Source organism: Protopterus annectens, chromosome 8.part0 (genome assembly GCF_019279795.1).
Source record: "Protopterus annectens isolate FY-2018-M chromosome 8.part0, PAN1.0, whole genome shotgun sequence".
Classification (NCBI taxonomy): domain Eukaryota; kingdom Metazoa; phylum Chordata; order Ceratodontiformes; family Protopteridae; genus Protopterus; species Protopterus annectens.
The window spans coordinates 1,001,089,782-1,001,110,341 of NC_056741.1; the positions used below are offsets into that span (position 1 = coordinate 1,001,089,782).

Genomic DNA, 20,560 nt, shown 5'->3' on the forward strand with positions numbered 1-20,560 from the left:
AGAGGCCACAGAAGCAACAGGATGGTAATAATAAACTTTGTTGGTGGCCAATCTCCTTGTGACTATTTGAAATTTATGGTAAAACCAGTCAGGTTTGACCCATTATAAAGCAGGTAACTGGCGTAGGACTCATAGTTCATCTAGTTAGTCTAAAGCTCTCTGAGAAATATAATGTAGCAAAGAAGAGACTACTTTGAAAGAGCTAGAAGCAGCCTGGATATCTTCTGCTAAGAATTCTGACAAAAGGAAGCTGTTTGAAATGAACTTGGAACAGCAGAACAATTTTTATGACAAAGTATAGAACTGTTGATGTTAAGTTGTCAATCTCGCCTTCATTCTTGCTTGATGGGTTCGGAGCCGATCCTCGGCTCCGACTCGGCACTTTGCTAAGCTCGAGAGTCACTTTTACCAGCTCGAGGCAGCCCCATATCCCATGATGCAAGGCGGTAAGTACCTAGATCTCGTTTGCCGCTTCGCTGATGAGGTCCTCCTTTTACCAGCTCCTGGTAAGTGTTTTATATTAAACTGCTTTTAGCCCCTTTTCACTTTTAAACTTTTTTCTCTTAAAGATCTTTCATTTTTACTTTATTGTAAGCCCCTTTTTGACTAAAATTATCCTTCCTCCTTAATTTTTTTTAGTCAGGCCTTCCTTCCCTCCCATCCCCCCCCTGTCAGGGTGTGTGTGTGAGGTTTTTACTGTTTAATCTATAATTTAATTGTTTGTTTGGGACTGTGTGGTTCTGTTTTTCGTGCCCACTATGTCCAAAGAGCAGAGGGTCTCAGGCTTTAAGAAGTGTGACTCGTGCTGTCAGAAGATGTCTCTGACAGACGGTCACACTTCTTGTTTATACTGCCTGGGACCTCTCCACCTGCAGGACTCCTGTGCAATATGTCATTCTTTTAGCCAGAGAGTCCTGCAGGAAAGGAGAAACAAATTGATTTTAAGGGGACTCCTTAAACCGGAGGGCTCCCCGGCCAAATCGGCTCCGGGTAAGCCTTCTAAGTCTAAGGCCCAGGCTTCTGTATCCAAGCCTTCGGCCTTGGCTCAGACTTTGTCGGAGTCGAGATCGGCTCCGGCTGGAGCCGATCCGACATTGGCTAAATCTTCGGCACCGATGGCTATCGGTGCCGATACTCTTTTGGTCACTTTGGTGTCGGTTCCGAGTACTGGCTCCGACCACCATGTGGCCCAGGCTTCGGTGTCGGTGCCGACCGGCTCCGACACCGCTATTTCTATGCCTGCATCGGCTCTGGCTGGAGCCGATGCATCTAGATCTTCTCTCGGAGCCGAAATGTTATCGGCTCCGACTGGATCTGTAGCCTTGTCAGCTCCGATGGTTCCTTCGAGGAAGAGGTCCAGGTCTCCCTCCTTGGAACCGATTCTGTCGGCTCCAGCCTCGCCTCTTCTTTCGGAATGGAGCCATCGGAGCCGATCATCTAGGTCATCCAGGTTATCTGACCATGATTTAGAGAGGGTGGTAAGTAGATTATTAAAATCACAGGCACTGGCCCAGATGCTTCATAGTCCGTCTCAACAGACGACTATTAGTCCACACCCTCTTCAAGTTCCTCCTTCAACTCTACCCCAGAGTTTGGAGCTGGAGTCTGCGGGGATAGTTACTGCTATGGCTGAGGGGCAGATACCCCCCCCTTCTGCACCCTCGGCATCTACTCTTATCTCCTCCTCGAGACCTTCCTTGGAGGGATTCGGTGGTCGGGCTTCCCTGGTCTCCTCCGAGGGGGTGAGTGGCATCGGACCCTTGTCCGACCCCGCTCTTCCCCTTGGAGCTTCGGCCTTGGTGAGCTCGGCTCCGACATCTGCCTCGGAGCCTTCCCTTTTGGTGGGCCCGGGAGTCCTGGTTTCTTCGGAACGGGTTCTCTCGGATCTCCCTGGGAGGGGGGCCTTTGAGGTGATGAAGAGTGTGCTGGCCACTGGGCTCAGTCAGCATTCTATTCCCTTAGCTCCTCCCTCTACAGTGCCTGTCGATATCTCTTCCATCTCTCTTGCTCCCGGACCTAGAGATCCACCGCCTCAGGTTTCCCCACTGGGAAGAACCCCCTCTTCCGAGGATTCTTCTGACCAGTCAGGAGATCCTCCGCACAAGAGGACTTATAAGAGGAAACACCTGGACTCCCCTGAGTCTACCACTTCAGATACCGACGTAGATGAGTTGGAGGGATCCCCAAGATACCCCTCTGAGGATGTCTCCTTTTCAGACATCCTAGAACTCCTAAAACAGAGGGGAAACTGGCCCTCCATAAATCCCTCCAAGGATGAGTTGGTATACCTAGAGGCGTTTGGATCTCGGCCCTCCACCTCCTGGGTGTCTCCACCTTTCGACCCCCTTATGGAGGTTATTGCTCGAAAGGCTTGGGCTGCTCCTGATTCTGTAGAGCTAGTTCCTAGGAGGCCGTCTAAATTTATTACAGCCCCTTCTGAAAAGCAATTCCTCACAAAAGGTGTCCCTGTTGATGCCATGGTGGTGGCGGCCGCCACTAAGAAGGAACTTGCAGATCCTTCCGTACCAGTCCATCCTCCTAATAAGGATTCTAGGACCATGGATAGGTATGGTAAGCGGATGTTCTCCTCAGCGACCTTTGCCATGCATTCGCTGAACTATTTATGTCACTTCACCAGACTCCAAAGGGACATCCTTAAAGAACTAGGTGAAGTAGTGCAGGATCCTACGGCTGCAGGGGCTCAAGAGAAAATTGCTTCTCAGCTTGGAATCCTTAACTCTATAGCTAACTCCTCCATGCGACTGATCTCGTATGCAACAGATGGAGCGAGTAGAGCCGCGGGTACAGGAGTGGCTCTTAGATGTCAATCCTGGATGCGGCTCTGTAATTTTGCAGATCCCTTTAAGGCGTCCTTCATAAATTCTCCCTTTGATGGGTCAGCATTGTTTGGCCCTCAAGTGAAGGATACATTGACCAGGTGTGATCAGGACGGCAAGACTCTTTCTGCCGTAGGGGTCCGTTTTTCTACCCCCTCTAGACCTTACCCCATGGGTCAGAAGGGCGGAAAAATGTGGTTCCGTAAATCCCAGGGAGACACGCTGGACGCACGTGGTCAGTTTACCCCTAGAGGCAGAGGGGGTAATAATAACAGACGCCGCTCTAGAGGCAGAGGGGGTCCACAATACCAGGGAAGCAGAGAGCCTCTCTCTGACAAGCCCTTCCAGCATCCCTGAGATGTTGCCCGGCTGTCCATCCTTGGAGGCAGTCGGGGGAAGACTATCGCTGTACCCAGAAGCCTGGCGTTCTCTCTCAAGACAGATGGGTACAGTCGATTATATCCGAGGGTTACAAAATTCCTTTCGAGGAAAGTCCTTTCTCTCTCAAAAATTCCCTTCCAGATGTACCACCCGGTCTAAGGAAAATTGCAGAATCAGAAGTATTAAAGCTTCTACAAAAAAGAGCCATTCAGCCAGTTACAACAGACCATTCAGAGCCCGGAATCTACTCAAGATTCTTTTTGGTCCCCAAAAAGACGGGAGACTGGAGACCAATATTGGATCTCAGCAGACTCAGCAAGTCTGTGAGAAAGACGAGATTTCGAATGGTCACACTTCAATCAATTTTGCCCTTCCTAGAGAAGGACAACTGGATGTGCTCAATAGATCTTCAGGATGCGTACTATCACATAAAAATTCACAGGCGCTCCAGAAGGTTTCTCCGCTTTCGGCTGGGGTCCAGTCATTTTCAATTCAGAGCCCTGCCCTTTGGTCTCACTACAACCCCCAGAGTGTTCACCAAATGTATGGCAGTGGTCACGGCTCACCTGAGGCGTCAAGGATTCCAGGTGTTTCCATATCTTGATGACTGGCTCCTTTCAGCCACCACCAGGCATCAACTTCTTCAAGCCAGGGATTACACCCTAAATCTCTGCACTCAATTAGGAATTTTGATCAACTATGAAAAATCCTCCTTATTGCCCTGCCAGTCTATTACTTTCATAGGTGCAAACTTAAACACTGTTCGGATGTCAGCAACCCTCACAGACCAAAGAATCTCAGATATCCAAAGTCACATGAGGATCATCCTTGCCAGCAGAAAGGTGCAAGCCAGAATGGTTCTGAAGGTGTTGGGCCTCATGGCTGTGGCCATTACCCTTCTTCCCCTGGCCCGCTTCTACATGCGTCTTCTTCAATGGATGTTGTTCACTCAGTGGTCTTACCAACAACTTCCCATGCGTCACCAAATCCTGGTGACACAAATTTGCAAGAATCATCTATCATGGTGAATTGCTTCTCCCCAGATTCACCAAGGCAGACCCTTTGTATCCCCGGCCCCGGTAGCCACAGTCACTACGGACGCCTCCCTGATCGGGTGGGGGGGGGTCATTATCAGGGCAGGATGGTTCATGGGACATGGCAACCGTTCGAATACCACCTGCACATAAATGTCCTAGAGATGAGAGCAGTGCTTTTAACGTTGCAAGCCCTCAACGACTTTCTTCCCTTGGGAAAAATTGCAGTTCACACAGACAACATGTCTGTAGTGTGGTATATCAACAAACAGGGCGGAACCAAGTCCTACCCCTTGTGTCAAGAAGCTCTCAGACTTTGGCAATGGGCGATCTCCTCTCATCGGTTTCTGGTAGCAACGCATATCCCTGGGAAAACCAACATTCTAGCGGACAGATTGAGCAGAGCTATTCTCATGCCTCACGAGTGGTCTCTCAAACAATCTATAGTGGAGGAGATTTTTCTAGAATGAGGCCGCCCATGTTGCGATCTTTTTGCTACTCCCCAAAACAGCAAATGCCCAGACTTCTTTTCTCTCTTCCCTCTGCCAGGCCATCCCCCCAGAGATGCTCTAACCCAGGATTGGCCCCAAGGACTTCTTTATGCCTTTCCTCCCTTCCCGCTGATTCCACAAGTACTCCAGAAAGCCACCGTTTTGAGAGTCAAAATGATTCTCATTGCTCCCTTTTGGCCTCGACAAATTTGGTTCCCGTTCCTCCATCGTCACCTTTTGGTGCAGCCGTGGCATCTGGACCCAATGCCAGACCTTCTGATTCACCAATCGGGTCAGCTGCATCGGTCTATCCCTTCTCTCAACCTCACAGCGTGGTTGCTCCACTTCCTTCCTTAGCCAGGCTTCCTATGATCTCTAATCCTGTTAGGGATATCATAGTGGCTTCCCTAAAATCCTCTACTAGAAGGATTTATACCAGTAAGTGGAAACGCTTCTCTTGTTGGGCAAAAGCTAAAAATATAGATCCTTTTACTGCCCCTGTTCAAGCAGTTTCGGATTTTTTAGCGGAAATATTTCACGCGGGCTCTTCATCTTCCACAGTCAAAGTTCAGTTGGCTGCCATCTCGAACTTTCATGTCGGGTTTGCAGATCACAACATTATGTCCCACAGGCTTTGTAGAGCCTTTCTAAAAGGAATTTTTCTCCTGAAACCTCCAGTCAGGAGTCCTCCTCCTCAATGGGACCTAAATCTAGTGCTGACATCCTTAATTCTTCCTCCCTTTGAGCCAGCTATTTCATGTTCCCTGAAATTTCTTTCATGGAAAACACTCTTCCTTGTTGCTATTACCTCGGCAAGGAGAGTGTCAGAACTTCATGCTCTCTCTGTTCGTCCCCCTTATTTGGTCTTCCACAAAGACAGGGTATCCTTGAGAACTAATCCAACCTTTTTGCCTAAGGTGGCCTCGAAAAATAATTTGAACCAATCTATTGACCTTCCTGTATTTTTCCCTAATTACTCAAACAGATCGGAACAAAAATTACATTATCTTGATGTTCACCGCCAACTCAGATATTATTTGGACAGAACAAAACAATTCAGAAATCCGATCAGCTCTTTCTTTTTTATGCTGATAACAAGAAAGGCCTTCCTGTCTCCAAAGTGACCTTATCTAGATGGCTTTCTTCCGTCATCTCTGAAATCTATCAGCTCAGGGGAAAACAGCTGTGCTCAAAACCTAAAGCGCATTCAACCAGAAGCCTAGCCACTTCCACAGCCTTCCACAGCTTTTCAGGCTAGACTTCCATTAGACACTATTTGTGCAGCAGCCACTTGGGCCACTCCTCATACCTTTGTTTCTCATTACAAATTGGATTTGGCCTCCAGGGATAGAGCCAGTTTTGGCTCTACAGTTCTCAAGAGTCTGTTCCATTGAGCCATCCAGGATAGAGGTGCTAGGGCCGCGGTCCCATCAAGCAAGAATGAAGGCGAGATTGACAACTTAACATTGAGAAGTTATGTACCTACCATAACGTTCCATGTTAGTTGTCTTCTCTCGCCTTCTTTCTTGCGACCCTCCCTCCTGCCCCCTAGCCTGGACAGACCTTTTTCTCCCTATATGGAAGAATGCTTCTTAAGACAGTTCTGGTCTGCCTTACCCATCCTTCAGGCTTTTTGCCTTTCTTTCCTTCTGGGACGTTTTTTATGCTGGGTGTTATTGCCTATAGATAACAAACGAGATCTGGGTACTTACCGCCTTGCATCATGGGATATGGGGCTGCCTCGAGCTGGTAAAAGTGACTCTCGAGCTTAGCAAAGTGCCGAGTTGGAGCTGAGGATCGGCTCCGAACCCATCAAGCAAGAAAGAAGGCGAGAGAAGACAACTAACATGGAACGTTATGGTAGGTACACAACTTCTCATTATTTTACCTCTACTAAAGAAGAGTCTACACTGTTATTTCTCTTTTCCTGTTTAGTAAAGCCACATTATATCATGGAATAACTGCCCCTGCTATCTGTCTACCTCTCTCTATACAGACACCTCATTAGCAGGTATGAAGGGATATGCTACATATTATCCTCAAACCAATTAAGTCCCGGAAGCTTTCCAACAACTGGACCATCCTGGAACTACCCAATAGACAAGACCTTGATTTTCAAAGCGTACGTACTGTCCAAACAATGAACACTGCAAATGTAGTATGGCTATCACATTTGCCGAGGACCACCTAGCCATCAGGAAAATTATGAAATCAAATTGGATCACCATTTTAAGCAATAAACACATCAGTAAAATGCTGAAACTTGACCCAACATTCATTTAAAAAAAAGTAAGAGCATTAGAGCATTTCCTGAGACAATTGTAGATAGATTGGATCTATTAGAGACTGACACTTTTTCTTGTGGATCCCAAAACTCCAATTTTTGCTAAAATATGAGTGGGACAGATCATATTACTTGCATGGGGAAGAAATTTCAAAGCAGAAAGAGATATGACTGCAATTCAGAAATGGTTGTGTGCTATTCAGTGTTTGAAATGCCCAGCCAACTATGTAGGTAACACAGTCAATAAGCTTGAGATTAAAAATTTCCAGCACTTAAAAACTGAACTAGATGGCAATAAAAATGCATTGTTGGAAAAAAGAGAGCCAGAATAGGAAAATCAACCACAACATTTTTTTAATAATGAGGAGGGAGAAACTATCTTACAATCCTTAAGAACCATGCTCAAAAAAAAAAAAAGACTCAGCACAACACCATGAATGAAGAGAAGTGACCATATCTTCCACAGAACTGATATGTAGGGTTTCCAGTAATCCAGGATATACACTGTCCAAGCATCCTGAACAGCTACCTCTAAGCATCAGCCAGCTATCTACAGGGGCATGCTTGACTCCCTGTAAGGGAACTGGCATGTTTTTTTTTAACATTTTTTTATGTCTACTGAAAAAGACTTGGCATACTCTAATTTTATAATTTTGTATTTTTCATGTGTGTTTCTTTATATCTGAATGTTTACTTGTTTGATTCTTGTTTCTGGTGTATTACTTATTTCTGCTACTAAATTAGCTTACACATAAAGAGATCTAAGGAAACTCACTAGCAGTGAGTAAAAGGGCTTTTTCTGTCAGTGTTTAATCTCACAGAAAATACATCTCTCACCTTCAAAGTCCTGGTAATATGACTAAAAAATCCTGATGAAAGCAGGCACAATCCTCATGGCACAAATATTATTGAAATATTCTGATATAATATGCCTTGTATAAACAGGTGCCAACCAGTCCCTATTATGCCATAAAAGACTTAGCTCTTTCCTTACTTTCCATAAGAAGCAAAAGTAAAGAAACTGATGATTTTTTAACAACTAATAATGGCCTGAAACAAACCCTTATTTTAGTGTGCAATTGTTAAAGCTTTTGAAGACAGGAGATACTGGTGTCAGTGGGCAGCCTAGGACGCTACATGCAAATTAGATGAATATTTTTCACCAACCACACACACACACACACACACACACACACACACACACATATATATATATACAGTTCTGCAAGAAGTTAGGTGGATTTAATTCCAAACACACACTTACACACAAGCACATCCCCTCATTTTGAGTCCAATCAAGCTGACCACCTAGTCCATCCATCCCACTATAGCATTTAAAAACCCTGTTACTACTGCTTATCACAACTACATTCAATAAAGATCTGAAAAAGGAGTCTTATTTGTTGAGGAGCTTTCTTTTAAACTGCTCTTGACTCAGAAATGAACATCTGTTCTTTATGTTTCATCTAAACTGTTACCATTTGGTATATCCTACTTCCACTTTTATGTTTGTCATGGTGGACTACCAGGGTAACCCACCAGGTTTGAATAGCCAAGACAGGGTTTCCACATTCCTGGTGACCATTTTATTTATATATATGTATATATATATATATATATATATATATATATATATATATATATATATATGTGTGTGTGTATATATCTATCTATATATATATATATATATATATATATATACACACACACACACACACACACATACACACACACACACACACACACACACACACACACACACACACACACACACACACACACATATATCTATAGCTATATTTATCTATCTGTCTTTCTATCTATCTATATATATTGGTCCTGATCAGTTAATCAAGTTTTGAGAAACTTGAAATTCATATGGTCAAGACCATATAATCGAGGTTTTGAAAACCTGAAGGTTTTGAATGGAGATTGTGGTACAGTGCAGATCAAGAAATTTATCTTTTCCTCACTGTAGTGTCTTCTTTCTATCTGTCTATGTACCTATCTCTCCATCTACCTATCTATCTATCTATCTATGTATCTATCCATCTATCTGTCTATATATCTATATATCTACATATGTATCTATTTACATCTACCAAGTTCTTTCACGGTTTACCATCACTTTAAAATAACCAGGAAAAATCTACTCTCACTAAATTCTGCCAGGCAGCATATCAGAATGCAGTACATTGTAAGACTAAAACTTTTACATCAACAAGTCTCACCAATACAGAAATCACTACATAAATAGCACACTTTACAGTACTTAGTACAACTAAAACTTATCATATCTGGGTTTAGTAACCTAAATTCAGGACCTCCACCCACCCACTCTCTCCAAGAATTCCACTAATCTGTTAATAATAATCAACATCTCAGTGGCTGCCCTGCATTATAATACCCCATAACTCCAACAGCACCTTCAGTTGCTAACAATAATAATCATGCAGCCGACTTATACCTTATCATTTATGTACACACATCTATTAAAATGGAATAAGCTGACCTTTTCAATGTCCAAAATATGAGCAAATTTGACTCCATAGAATAATGGATATTTTGTGCAAGTTATTCTTGCTATAAGTAAAACAGATGAAAACAACAAACATTCCCACTTTCTACTTAAACAGGAACTACCACATCTACACAGATAACAGACCAGGCAAGAAAGCTGGAGTTTCACTTCAAATCAAGCAATATCTTTGCATAACCTCGTTTCTCATAGCCAGCAACTTTCCTTTTGCTGATAATCACCTCGGCTGATTTCTCACCTCAGTAACCATCAGTTCCCCTTTGCATTCTTATAGTGTCAATATGTATTTCCCCAACATCAACATCTCAACATTTCAATTCACAAAAAAGAACATCCTTGTTCAACAGAAATAGCACCATAATCCAAAGTGATTTTGACCATGCCATCTTTCCAAGCCATGGAAACCAAATTATTAAATTTCTATCTCATTTTAATCTGTTTACGACACCCTGCTAGTCTTTTTCATAACAAATATTCCTTACGGAATTAAAGAAATATTCCGCTTAACTAATGAATTTAGTGACCAACTCACAATTTTTTTCATTATTAAGTTTGCTTTGATTACATTTACTAAAACTTCTAACAAGAATAAATTCTACACAAAGTGTGTTAGCTTTCTTCTTTTCTTTTCTTTTTGTTTCTTTTCTTTCTTTCTTTTTTTTTTTTTTGCTTCACTTCTCTAGGACCTTTGCCTGAAGGTGGTTCTACCTTCCCCGAACTGGCCTATTCATTCCAGCAGAATGAGTGTCAGGTCTTCCTCGGCTAGATGAGAGCACTATTGCCCATTCATTCCTCTCTAGGAGTCCCTATCAAGTGTCCATTCCCAAGTGAGAAGTAGATGTTAGGGAGTGAGTCAACTTGCTGGACCTTGGGAGTGTCCTTCCCTCTTTCCATTCTGAGACCACATTCACTATCTTCTCAGGAGTAGTGTGCATTTGCATGCCAATTTACTCTCAGCTATAGCAGTTCTGAACTTCACTAGGTGCAAATATAAGTGCTCTCCATAGGTATCACCTGTGTGCTGAGCTAGAGCTCTGCCCCCCTCCAGGATGAGTAATCATACAATGACAACTAGCCCCCATCCATCCCAACCAGCTCATTTGTCAACTGAGGAGTGTACTAGTTTTAGGATCGCTTTCAAGAAAAACCTCGTCCAAAAGGCATCAATAATAATGTAAAAGGCAAAGCATGTGAAGTACAATGACTACAGAAACTATAGAACACAATGTGCATATATATCAATGTTTAATAACTATTCAGCACAAATAGTAGTACCATATGAAGCAGTCATACATCAAAGTAAAGTTATTAAGAAGGCATGCGGAAACTTCATATTCTGATAAATCAGTTATGCTAACTGGTAATTTTGTTGATATATTATAAATAGTATATGTACAAATGAAAAAAATGAAAATGCTGTGGATCAGGCTTCAGTTGGTTTAATTTCTCCAGGTGTTTTGGTTTTCTAATACATGATGGGAATGGACCCCATTCTTAAGTCAGGGTATGATTAAAGTTCTTCAGTGCTAGTGGAAAAAAAGTGCTCTTTTCAACATCTGCAATGTGCTTAGCATACTCCTTCTGCAGTTCATATGAGATTATATATATATTGGTAGTATATGTAAGTATGACTAAAAATTCAGTTTTACTAATCCTGTTGCTCCTATTACTGTTGTTCCTACATTGCTCTCATTTCTACTTGCAAATTGTGATATTTTAAGACTTTCTGTCTCTTGATTCATAAGACACTATAGTTGCTGGCTATAGCAACTTCATCAATCAATGCTGCTTATGCCTTTTTTTTCATGGATTACTACAGCTGGTTTTCTTGCATCTATTTTTGGACTGTTGGTAATAAGTGATCCCATGTGATATAAGTTTCATCATCATCATCAATAATGCTTTCTGGCTCATGTTGCCACTGCTTCCAGCTATTCTCTACTGTAGTGTTTGCACAATATGTAGTGCGACAGCCTTGCCACATTATTGTGCCCTTCAGTATACAGATCTTCAGCCACGAGTGTATCACACCCAGCAAGGAGTTATAAAAGGGGTTTCCAGTTAGGTTTTTACACATCCTGCATTTGTCTGTCTGTTTCTCTGAATACTTCAATGGACTTGGCAAAACAACATGTATGTAACCCAATATCATGGGCCATCATTATTAGGCTTTTATATTTTGGTTTCAATTCACCTCTCCTTAACCTTTCTCCTTAAATATTGCTTGGTCAAAACTGAGATTATTCCAGAAGATCTCTATACTTGGCACTTTATTTGTGGAATTTCCACTTTTCTTTTCTTCCGGTCCTTTTCTTTGTATTCCTTCTTTTGTTTTTTAGCATTTAGTTGTCATCTTATTATTATCTACTTCTGGTTTGATAGCCATTCTCACCTTTTCCTAAATACTTCTGGTAAACTAAACAAAGGTATCATCTTAGACCTCTTCCCTTCATGCTTTAGAATTTTGACTATGTTTGGATCTGATAAGGTCAGCAGATGTGTATCCAGTCCCTTCATTGCAGGTTGAAACACATAATCAATTTTTAGGATGCCCATTCCTCCTTCTAAGCATGGGATATAAAATCTCAGTATGCACTGTTTTTTATATATGATTTGATAAGCATGAAGCATTTTGTTTGCTTTCTTGTCCAACTGATTCAGTACTTTCTGGGGACAGTCAATTACAGCAAAGCTGTATGTTAGAACAGGAAGAGTAAATTGATTTATAAACTGGATTTTATTTCTAGATGTCAAGGTAATTTTCAATATGATCTTTATTCCTCACTAAGCTTTGTTCTCATTAGTTCATGTTTTATTGTTGACCCTTCATCTGATACCAACTAATTATACACTCACTACTGCTCAAGTTCCCTTATATCACATTCTTATCCCAGGCTGATATATTCTTGGTGTTGCTTTCCTTTTAAAAATGTTGCATTTGCACATTTATCAGGACCAAATGTCATTTTTATGCCAAAGAAAGTTGTAACTATTTATAGGTGTACTTTCAGATCCTCATCTGTTGAGCTATACTGTTTCAAATCATCCACAAACAGTACAAGATGTCTTTAAATCTTGTTGGTTCCTGGGAGGGAGTTAAACTGTTACCACACCCTAATTGATTAAGTAAATAGCTTAATGTGTTAAGAGAACATAAAACAGCAGAAGTGACAAAGAATCTTGAATATCCCTCTTTGATTTTTTTATCCCTGGAAAAATAATTTGTCTTGTGTCATAACTTAACTGCAAATGGTTTGCCACTGTTTCACAATCACTATAATGTAGTTGATCAATATAGGGTTATCTTATACGCAGAAACATAGCTAAGGTGAGGTAAAGGGGGCAACCAGCCAAGGCACATAGTATTAGGGTATGTTTTCTTCTTTTTCTTCTTCTTCGTCTTTTTTATTTATCTATATATTTATTTTTGGTCCTCATGAGGATGGGAATTATATGGTGAAAATATTAGGACCTGCTGTTCCTGCTTAGGAGGGAAAGGACAATATACTGGAGAATATACTTTTTTTTCTCTCATGTAGAGTGAGACGGCATTAGTACCTGGTATTGCTAAAGGGAGGAGCACCAGATTTGTGTACAGACTTTTTTCTTTTGAAGTGTGCCAAAAAGGGGAGTGGCACCATGTACCAATGAGCCAGTTATGGCTCTGCTTCTAGAGCTGTAAGAATTCCATTATCCATAAATGTGGGATGTTGTTGAGTGCTTTTTTTGAATCTCTGCTTACTAAGATTCTTCCCTTTTTACAGCTCTTTGTTATGGCTCTGTTCAACAATAGATGATCCCATGTTCCATATGAACTTCTTTATTTTTTTTCTAGATGATATAAACCTGTTAGCATTAATTTCAGTGTACAATTTATATATTGTCAGAAGGCAGGTTTTTGGTCTATAGTTCTTGAAATGGCTTGCAGGTTCACACTTGAGGAGGAATATAATTTTAGTTGTCATTAACCAGGTTGTCATCTGTTCAAGATGTGCATATAGATAAGTCTTACTCAAGATTAGGTCTTTGTGTAGAGATGTTAAAACCTTTAGACAAAAGTTAGGTGCTGCATCTGGCCAAAGGTATTCAAGTTATGAGATTTTTATTAATTTTGTTTTAATTTCTCTGGCTGTTACTTCATCCCATTTTGTGTCCTCTACATTAGAGCTCCTTACTATTTCTTATAATTCTTCTATCCATTTAGCATATTTATGTTCAACAGGGTCTTAAGGAGTACTTCTCCAAACTGTATCTACTTCTTTTTGGTGGCGTTTCTATTCCTTTTGCGTTGTTTAACATTTCTCTATAAAATCTTTTTGGGTAATCAATGAGCTTCTCATTTGTACTTTTCTATCATTTTATCTGTATACCTTCTAAGTTTTTCAGCTTGTGCTGATATTTTTAGTTTATTATTAGAAACAGTATATGATAAATCATGGTCTGTTTTGATACTGCATGTTGCTTTTATCTCATCTTTCTAAAGATGTTTGATTATTTGCTCCCTTTTCTGTATTCTGCTAACATTGATACTTCTTATCTTAGTTGCCTATGCATATAGATATATATACATACATGTATAATTTCATGTTTATCCAAAGTTTTATAGTTTTTTCAGTCTTTTTTGGATCATGTAAAGGTATAAAGACATTAAAAGAAAAAGAAGTTTAAAATTACTGGATGTCAAAAAAAAAAAAAAAAAACAATTACTTGAAAAGGAACATGTAGTAGAAGTTTGTTCCAGGACCAAGAGGGCTAACTGATAGCAACAGTGTATTAGAGCTCCATGAAACTAAACTAAAAAAAAAAAAAAAAAAAAAAAAAAAAAAAACAGGAAATAATTTATTATATTTTAGCAAAAGTACTTAAAATTGGTAGACGGAAGTATAAACTATATTATTAGTAACTTTGGTGAGCTTAGGAAAGTTTTTCCCTGTCAAATTATAAAGGAGAATATATCACTTGTGGAGATGAGCACTTCTAAGATGTCTCATTCTGACACGGCTTTAAAAAAAGAAATGCAACTTGTGACATCTGCTTTACAAGAACTCTCACTAAAAATGGATGATTTCAAAGAGAATTTGCAAAATCTCAAGGAAAATTGTCAGAAACAAACAGATTCTCTCAAGGAACTCATAGAGCAGCATCAATCCAGAATAACACACTTAGAAGCATCCCTGAATTATCTTGATGGAAGACTGAAGGAGGAAGAAATCCAGAAAGATTTTCTCATCAAACAAAACACTTGGCTTCTCAATAAATTGGATGACCTGGAAAACAGGGAGAAAAGGTCAAACATAAGGATTTTTGGCATCCCTGAGAGAGCTGAAGGAGAATATATAATTTCTTTCCTGAACACCTGGATTCCAGATATCTTAGACTTAAAGGAGGATCTTTCATTTAGTATTGAAAGGGCTCATAGAGCTCTAGGAAAGCCAATGTCATCCTCCTCTACTCCTCCCAGATCAATAGTCATAAAGTTTCTAACTTATTTGGACAAAGAGTTAGTCCTAAAATCTGCCTGGAGAAAAAGTCCATTAAAATATAATCAAAACCCAATTAGGTTTGACGATGACTATTCTACTAGAGTTCTGGAGCAGAGGAAAAAATCTTGGCCATTAATAAAACTGTTAAAGCAGAATAACATCAAAACTCAGCTTGTCTTTCCTGCCAGAATAAAAATTCTATATTAAAATGAAATGAGATCATTCAATGCATTAGGGGAAGCCACTGCTTTTATTAAAAACAATAACATTATTTCCTTACCTGAAGATATGGAATGGGCATCTACATCATTGAAGAGGGCTACTGACAAATCTTCTTGGACTGATGTTAAAAAGAAAAAAACAAAAAACTGAGTCAAAGATTGCTGTTTCCATTAAATCTTTCAAAACATCTACTGCAACTTGACTCTAATTTGTTTTATACTTGCTAAATATTCAAGTAAGGTATGTCATGAAAGTATTTTTCTTTTTTTTTCATTTCTCTACATTTTAATGTTCATATATAAATTAAATAACTGATTTATCCGTTTTTATTATATTAGTATAATATTATTAGTTTATTTGAGTGATATAATTAAACAGTAAACTGTCTCTGCCTTTATAACCTTAAGATGACATGCTTTACTTCAGATAATATATAGCCTTCTTACTATGCTAAATGCTTTTCCGAGTTGTTACATAGGTATGGTCACTGCTCAGTTCAATTCACCAAAATTGTTTTGGATGCATTAGATAGGTCATATCTATGATTTAGTATATATCAACTAGTTTCTTCATTACTTACAATTTGTGATTGTTTAGAAAGTAAATCTTAGTACCTGTGTGAACTAGAAGCCGTTTGCTGGCTTTTGACATAAATTGGGTCTCTCTGGCATTGATATGCTTGTGTGTTTTATAGCACAAGGTTTTTAAATGGTTACTAGCTGTGTTTTCTCTAGAGCTTAATGTTATAGCACTGTTTGCCTCCCATTTGCTACAGACTTGCTTTTTTCAATAAGAATTCGACAGAGACACTGTGTTTCCTGTATTTTTATAAGTATGTATCTCTCGTATGTCTACATAGCGGCAGCGGTTTATTGTTAGTTGTCCGTGGCTGTGTGAGTGTCTCTAAGATATGGATCATTTGTGTTGGGTTTACCTGGTGAGAGCTAATGCTACAGATAATGACTTTGTGTTTAAAATAGAGAGGGATAACATGAATTTTATTGACTGTTCTGCCTAATAAATTAGATGCTTCAACTGGGGTGTGAAAGTTTCTATGCAATGGGAGAGGTATGTTTTTTAGAATTCTTTTGAAAATGCTGTGATCAGATGATTTGATTTTGCTGGTTAAGTTATGGGAGAGGATGTATGGCACTGATTTTTGATGCATGTTGTATGGATTGTGGAGTCCAGAGGTGGTTTGTTGAGTGTTTGATGTTAATTTACTGATTGGAATTATCTGAGGGTTAAACCTTGCTTTTTTACTGTAAGTAAGTAGACTTTGTGATTCAGTTAGAGTGGGGTCAGGAAACTGTACTGTGTAACGTGCTGAGTGGGAAAATGTTAATTTGAAATTTAAGAAGTGAAGCTTTTTTACTTAGCTCATGACATTATGCATTATCTGCAATCAGGTCAGATTACATTACATTTAATATGTACATGCAGGTCTAATTGTGGATGTCAAGACTCTGATTGGTCAGTATATCATAGTGGGCTTCTCTCATATGAATTACCAGCTACACTGTCTGCAAACATGTTATTTTTTCTTGCAAACAGTTAGTTATAGGCACTATTTCTAGTGAATGTACTGGATTTTTTTATAAATAGCCCTTTATGAATAATTTCCCTGTGGAGTTAACAAGTGTTTAGTATAGGCTTTTACATACGAGGAAATGCTTATGGATAATGGCAATATCTGTAAGGATACTGGAATACTGTACTAAACCCTGGGCAATATATGTGTGAATAATTTGGATTGAATTATAATTCTAATGCATTTAATATGATGAAGTTCATACTGTATCTTAGATATTATTTTATGCTTCAGATGTCATGTTATCAGTAATTATAAAATCATGCTCTTTAGCTCTTTGTGAAAGAGAAGAAGCGCAGTAGTGTTTATAACTTGTGATAACACAACAAAAAAGTTAGGAGTTTCAGTATTACCCTGTTTTTATGGTAGATAAATACACCTAACTCTGTCTTAATACTGCCTTTTGAGTCATTCACTTTTAAGACCTGTTATCCATAGTAAGTTTTATATAAATAATGGTATCTAATATTTTTGTCATATTAGCAGACACTAGTTAATTATTATAGATTTTTAGTCAGTCATTTAAATATTTGATATTCTATATGTTTAAGAGTTAATTAAAGACAAGTATGTTCTATGGAATATTTCTAATAACCTATGTTAACATCATTTGTGAATGATACACACTCAGCTATGTACTAACACCTAATTCTTGTGATGTTTTTTAGTGGGAGATTGTCATAATAAGAATTTATAAACAGAGCAAGTAAATAAAAATGCTAAATGATTCTTTGATTTTGTTCTGTCATTTCCGAGTTTTTATTAATACCAATTCAGATGACATGCTTAGGTATATTGGGTAATCATAACGTTTAGCAACATATGCATTATATTGAACTCAGTTCTACTAGATAAGATAGATTTACTCAAATTGTTAATAAAACTGATGTTTCTTTAAACTATTAAGCACTAAAATTCAGATTATATATATTCTGATATGTCTCTGGTTTCCTTAGTGAATAATTACTGTAAAAATGTTAGTGATTTAACTATAGTGTATGTAAATATTATTTCTAAAATCTTAGTGGAATTGATATCTGATTAGTTGTTTACTACTACTATAATTATCTTAATTTATAATGCATTCTCCATTTCTTACTTTGATTTCATGGGCTAGAACTAACAAAGGTTGATGGTAGGGATAGGTAGTCTAGCAGATTTAGTTTTTTTTGCTAGACTAGGAATGCATCTCATTCCATGTATAGGGTGTATTAAAGTTTATCATCATCATCATCATTATCTTCTTTCAGCTGTTCCCATTAGGGGTTGCCACAGCGGATCATCTGTTTCCATTTCTTCCTGTCCTCTGCATCTTGCTCTGTCACACCAACCACCTGCATGTCCTCTCTCACCACATCCATAAACCTTATCTTAGGCCTTCCTCTTTTCCTGTTACCTGGTAGCTTCATCCTTAGCATCTTTTTCCCAATATACTCAGCGTCCCTCCTCAGCACATGTCCAAACCAATGTAATCTTGCCTCTCTGGCTTAAACTTTATATAAGAGTTAAATATGCTAAGTTTTTGTTATTTAACTGTTTTGCTAGTTTTGAAATGTCTGACGTATTTTTTTTTTTACTTTTATCTTTCATGGGAAAAGTTATTTGGATTGAGATAAAGAGAAATCTAACAACTGATATTCTGTTGTCTATTCAGGAAGATAATTTTGTATACAGGATTCTAATAATACAAGTACTTCTATTATTTATCTTTAAAGAATTCTGATATGGATTTAACTTTGATATCCTTAAATACTAATGGCTTAAACAACTCATATAAGAGAGCTAACCTATTAAGCTATTTTAAACTAAACAAGGCTCAAGTGTTTTTTCACCAAAAGACTCATTTTAAAATAAATGACACATTTATATGGGCTGCTAAGGAATGCACAGTACTAGCTCAATCTTATTATAAAAACAAGACAAGAGGAGTAACAATTCTATAGAAAAAGACTTTTATAAATCCCCAAATTATTTATAAACATGTAGATAATGATGGACTCATGGCTTTAGTTATACTTAAGTTTAATAATAGAATTTGGACCCTGGTTAATTTATACTGGTTCCTGGGTATCGGGGTTGAACTAGCTAAGAAACACTTAGACTTCATTGCAACTATTTCTAAAGGTAATATTATACTAGGAGGTGATTTCAATTATATCACAGATACTACAGAAACTATAAATAGGAAATCAACTAGGCTATCATCCTCAGCAAAACAGTTAAAAAATGGACAGAAATGTTTAAATTAAAAGACACCTTTAATGCTTTAAGACCAAATTCTTTACTTTTCTCACACCAAGACTATAAGCATGGCACCCAAACTAGAATAGATACAATTGATATCTCTCAAGATCTTTATTCTAAAATTTTCAATTTTTCATTACAACCTTGTCCCTTTTCAGATCATAACTCCCTTTTATTAATAATTCACTTGGAATTCAATCTGTTAGTTATCACTTCAAGGATTCCTTCATATATCACAAAAATTAAATATTTTAAATCCTGGATAACTTCTGAACTTCAGCTCTTCCTAGAGATTAATTATAAACCTGAAGCAAACACAATTATGGTTTTGGATTCTCTTAAGGCCTATCTATATGGTAAAACCATTAGCTGGTACAAAAATTAAATTAAAGAATGGGACTCAGAGTTACAGCAGCTCCAAAATCAAATATTATCTCTTAAATCTAATAAAAACTTAATTGGTACAGATAAGAAGAAGAAAATAGACGAAGCAAATAAGAAATACAATGAAATATTATCTCATAAAACTAATTTAGCTATGGAAAGACTGAAAATAAATTATTATGCTACTTCTCCTAAGCATCTTCATAACCTATCTATGAAAGTTAAGATACAATAGTGTCTTTCATGAAGGAAAGAAAAAAGTCTCAGACATAGATGACATTTTGGAGGCTTTTAATTATCATTATGCAGAACATCATAAAGATAAAACAAGTACAAATGAACTTAAGAAATTAGAAAATATAGTTTATAATATAACAAGAATCCCTGAGGAACTAAAGCTAGATTTACAAAAAAATATTTCTCAGAAGGAAATTATAGATGGGATTAAAGTAAGTAAGTCTAATAAAGCACCTGGAATAGATGGCTTAATTATTGCCATTTATAGATTGTTTCCTTTTTCTATAATCTCTCTCCTACATAAAACCTTTCTTGAAGTTCAAACATTAGCAAAAATTCATCCTTCTTGGAGATATTATCCCCTATATTAAAAGAGAATAAAGACCCTAATCATTGTAACTCATATAGACCAATGCTAATGTTGCATATCAATGATGCATTCCATTTTATATCTAGGGACTTCACCTGATTTTCCTTTTTTTTAACTGAAAATTTATATCACTGATGTTAACACTGTACAAGCTTTACATTTTATACTGTAGAAGTGCTGCTCCTCAAATTATAGATTCCTACAGTTAAGCTATTGTGTGTATGTATATATATATATATATATATATATATATATATATATATATATATATGTATATATATATATATACACACACACACACACACATCCATGTTTTTATATATATATATCTATATATATATATATATATATATATATATATATATATATATATATATATATATATATATATGTTTTCTTAAATTTTTGTGTATGTATATTATATTTTGTATATATATATATATATATATATATATATATATAT

The 20,560-nt window shown here is 38.0% G+C and overlaps 1 protein-coding gene across 1 annotated transcript in view; it reads right to left on the reverse strand.

The window, feature by feature from the left end:
- The window catches only part of LOC122808384 (alpha-tectorin-like), a 163,736-nt gene that overhangs the window by 122,931 nt on the left and 20,245 nt on the right, over nt 1–20,560 (reverse strand). Inside the window, exon 2 of the mRNA XM_044079350.1 lies at nt 15,330–15,389. Within this exon, the coding sequence (XP_043935285.1) occupies nt 15,330–15,389 (60 nt within the window). The remainder of the gene's footprint in view (nt 1–15,329; nt 15,390–20,560) is intronic.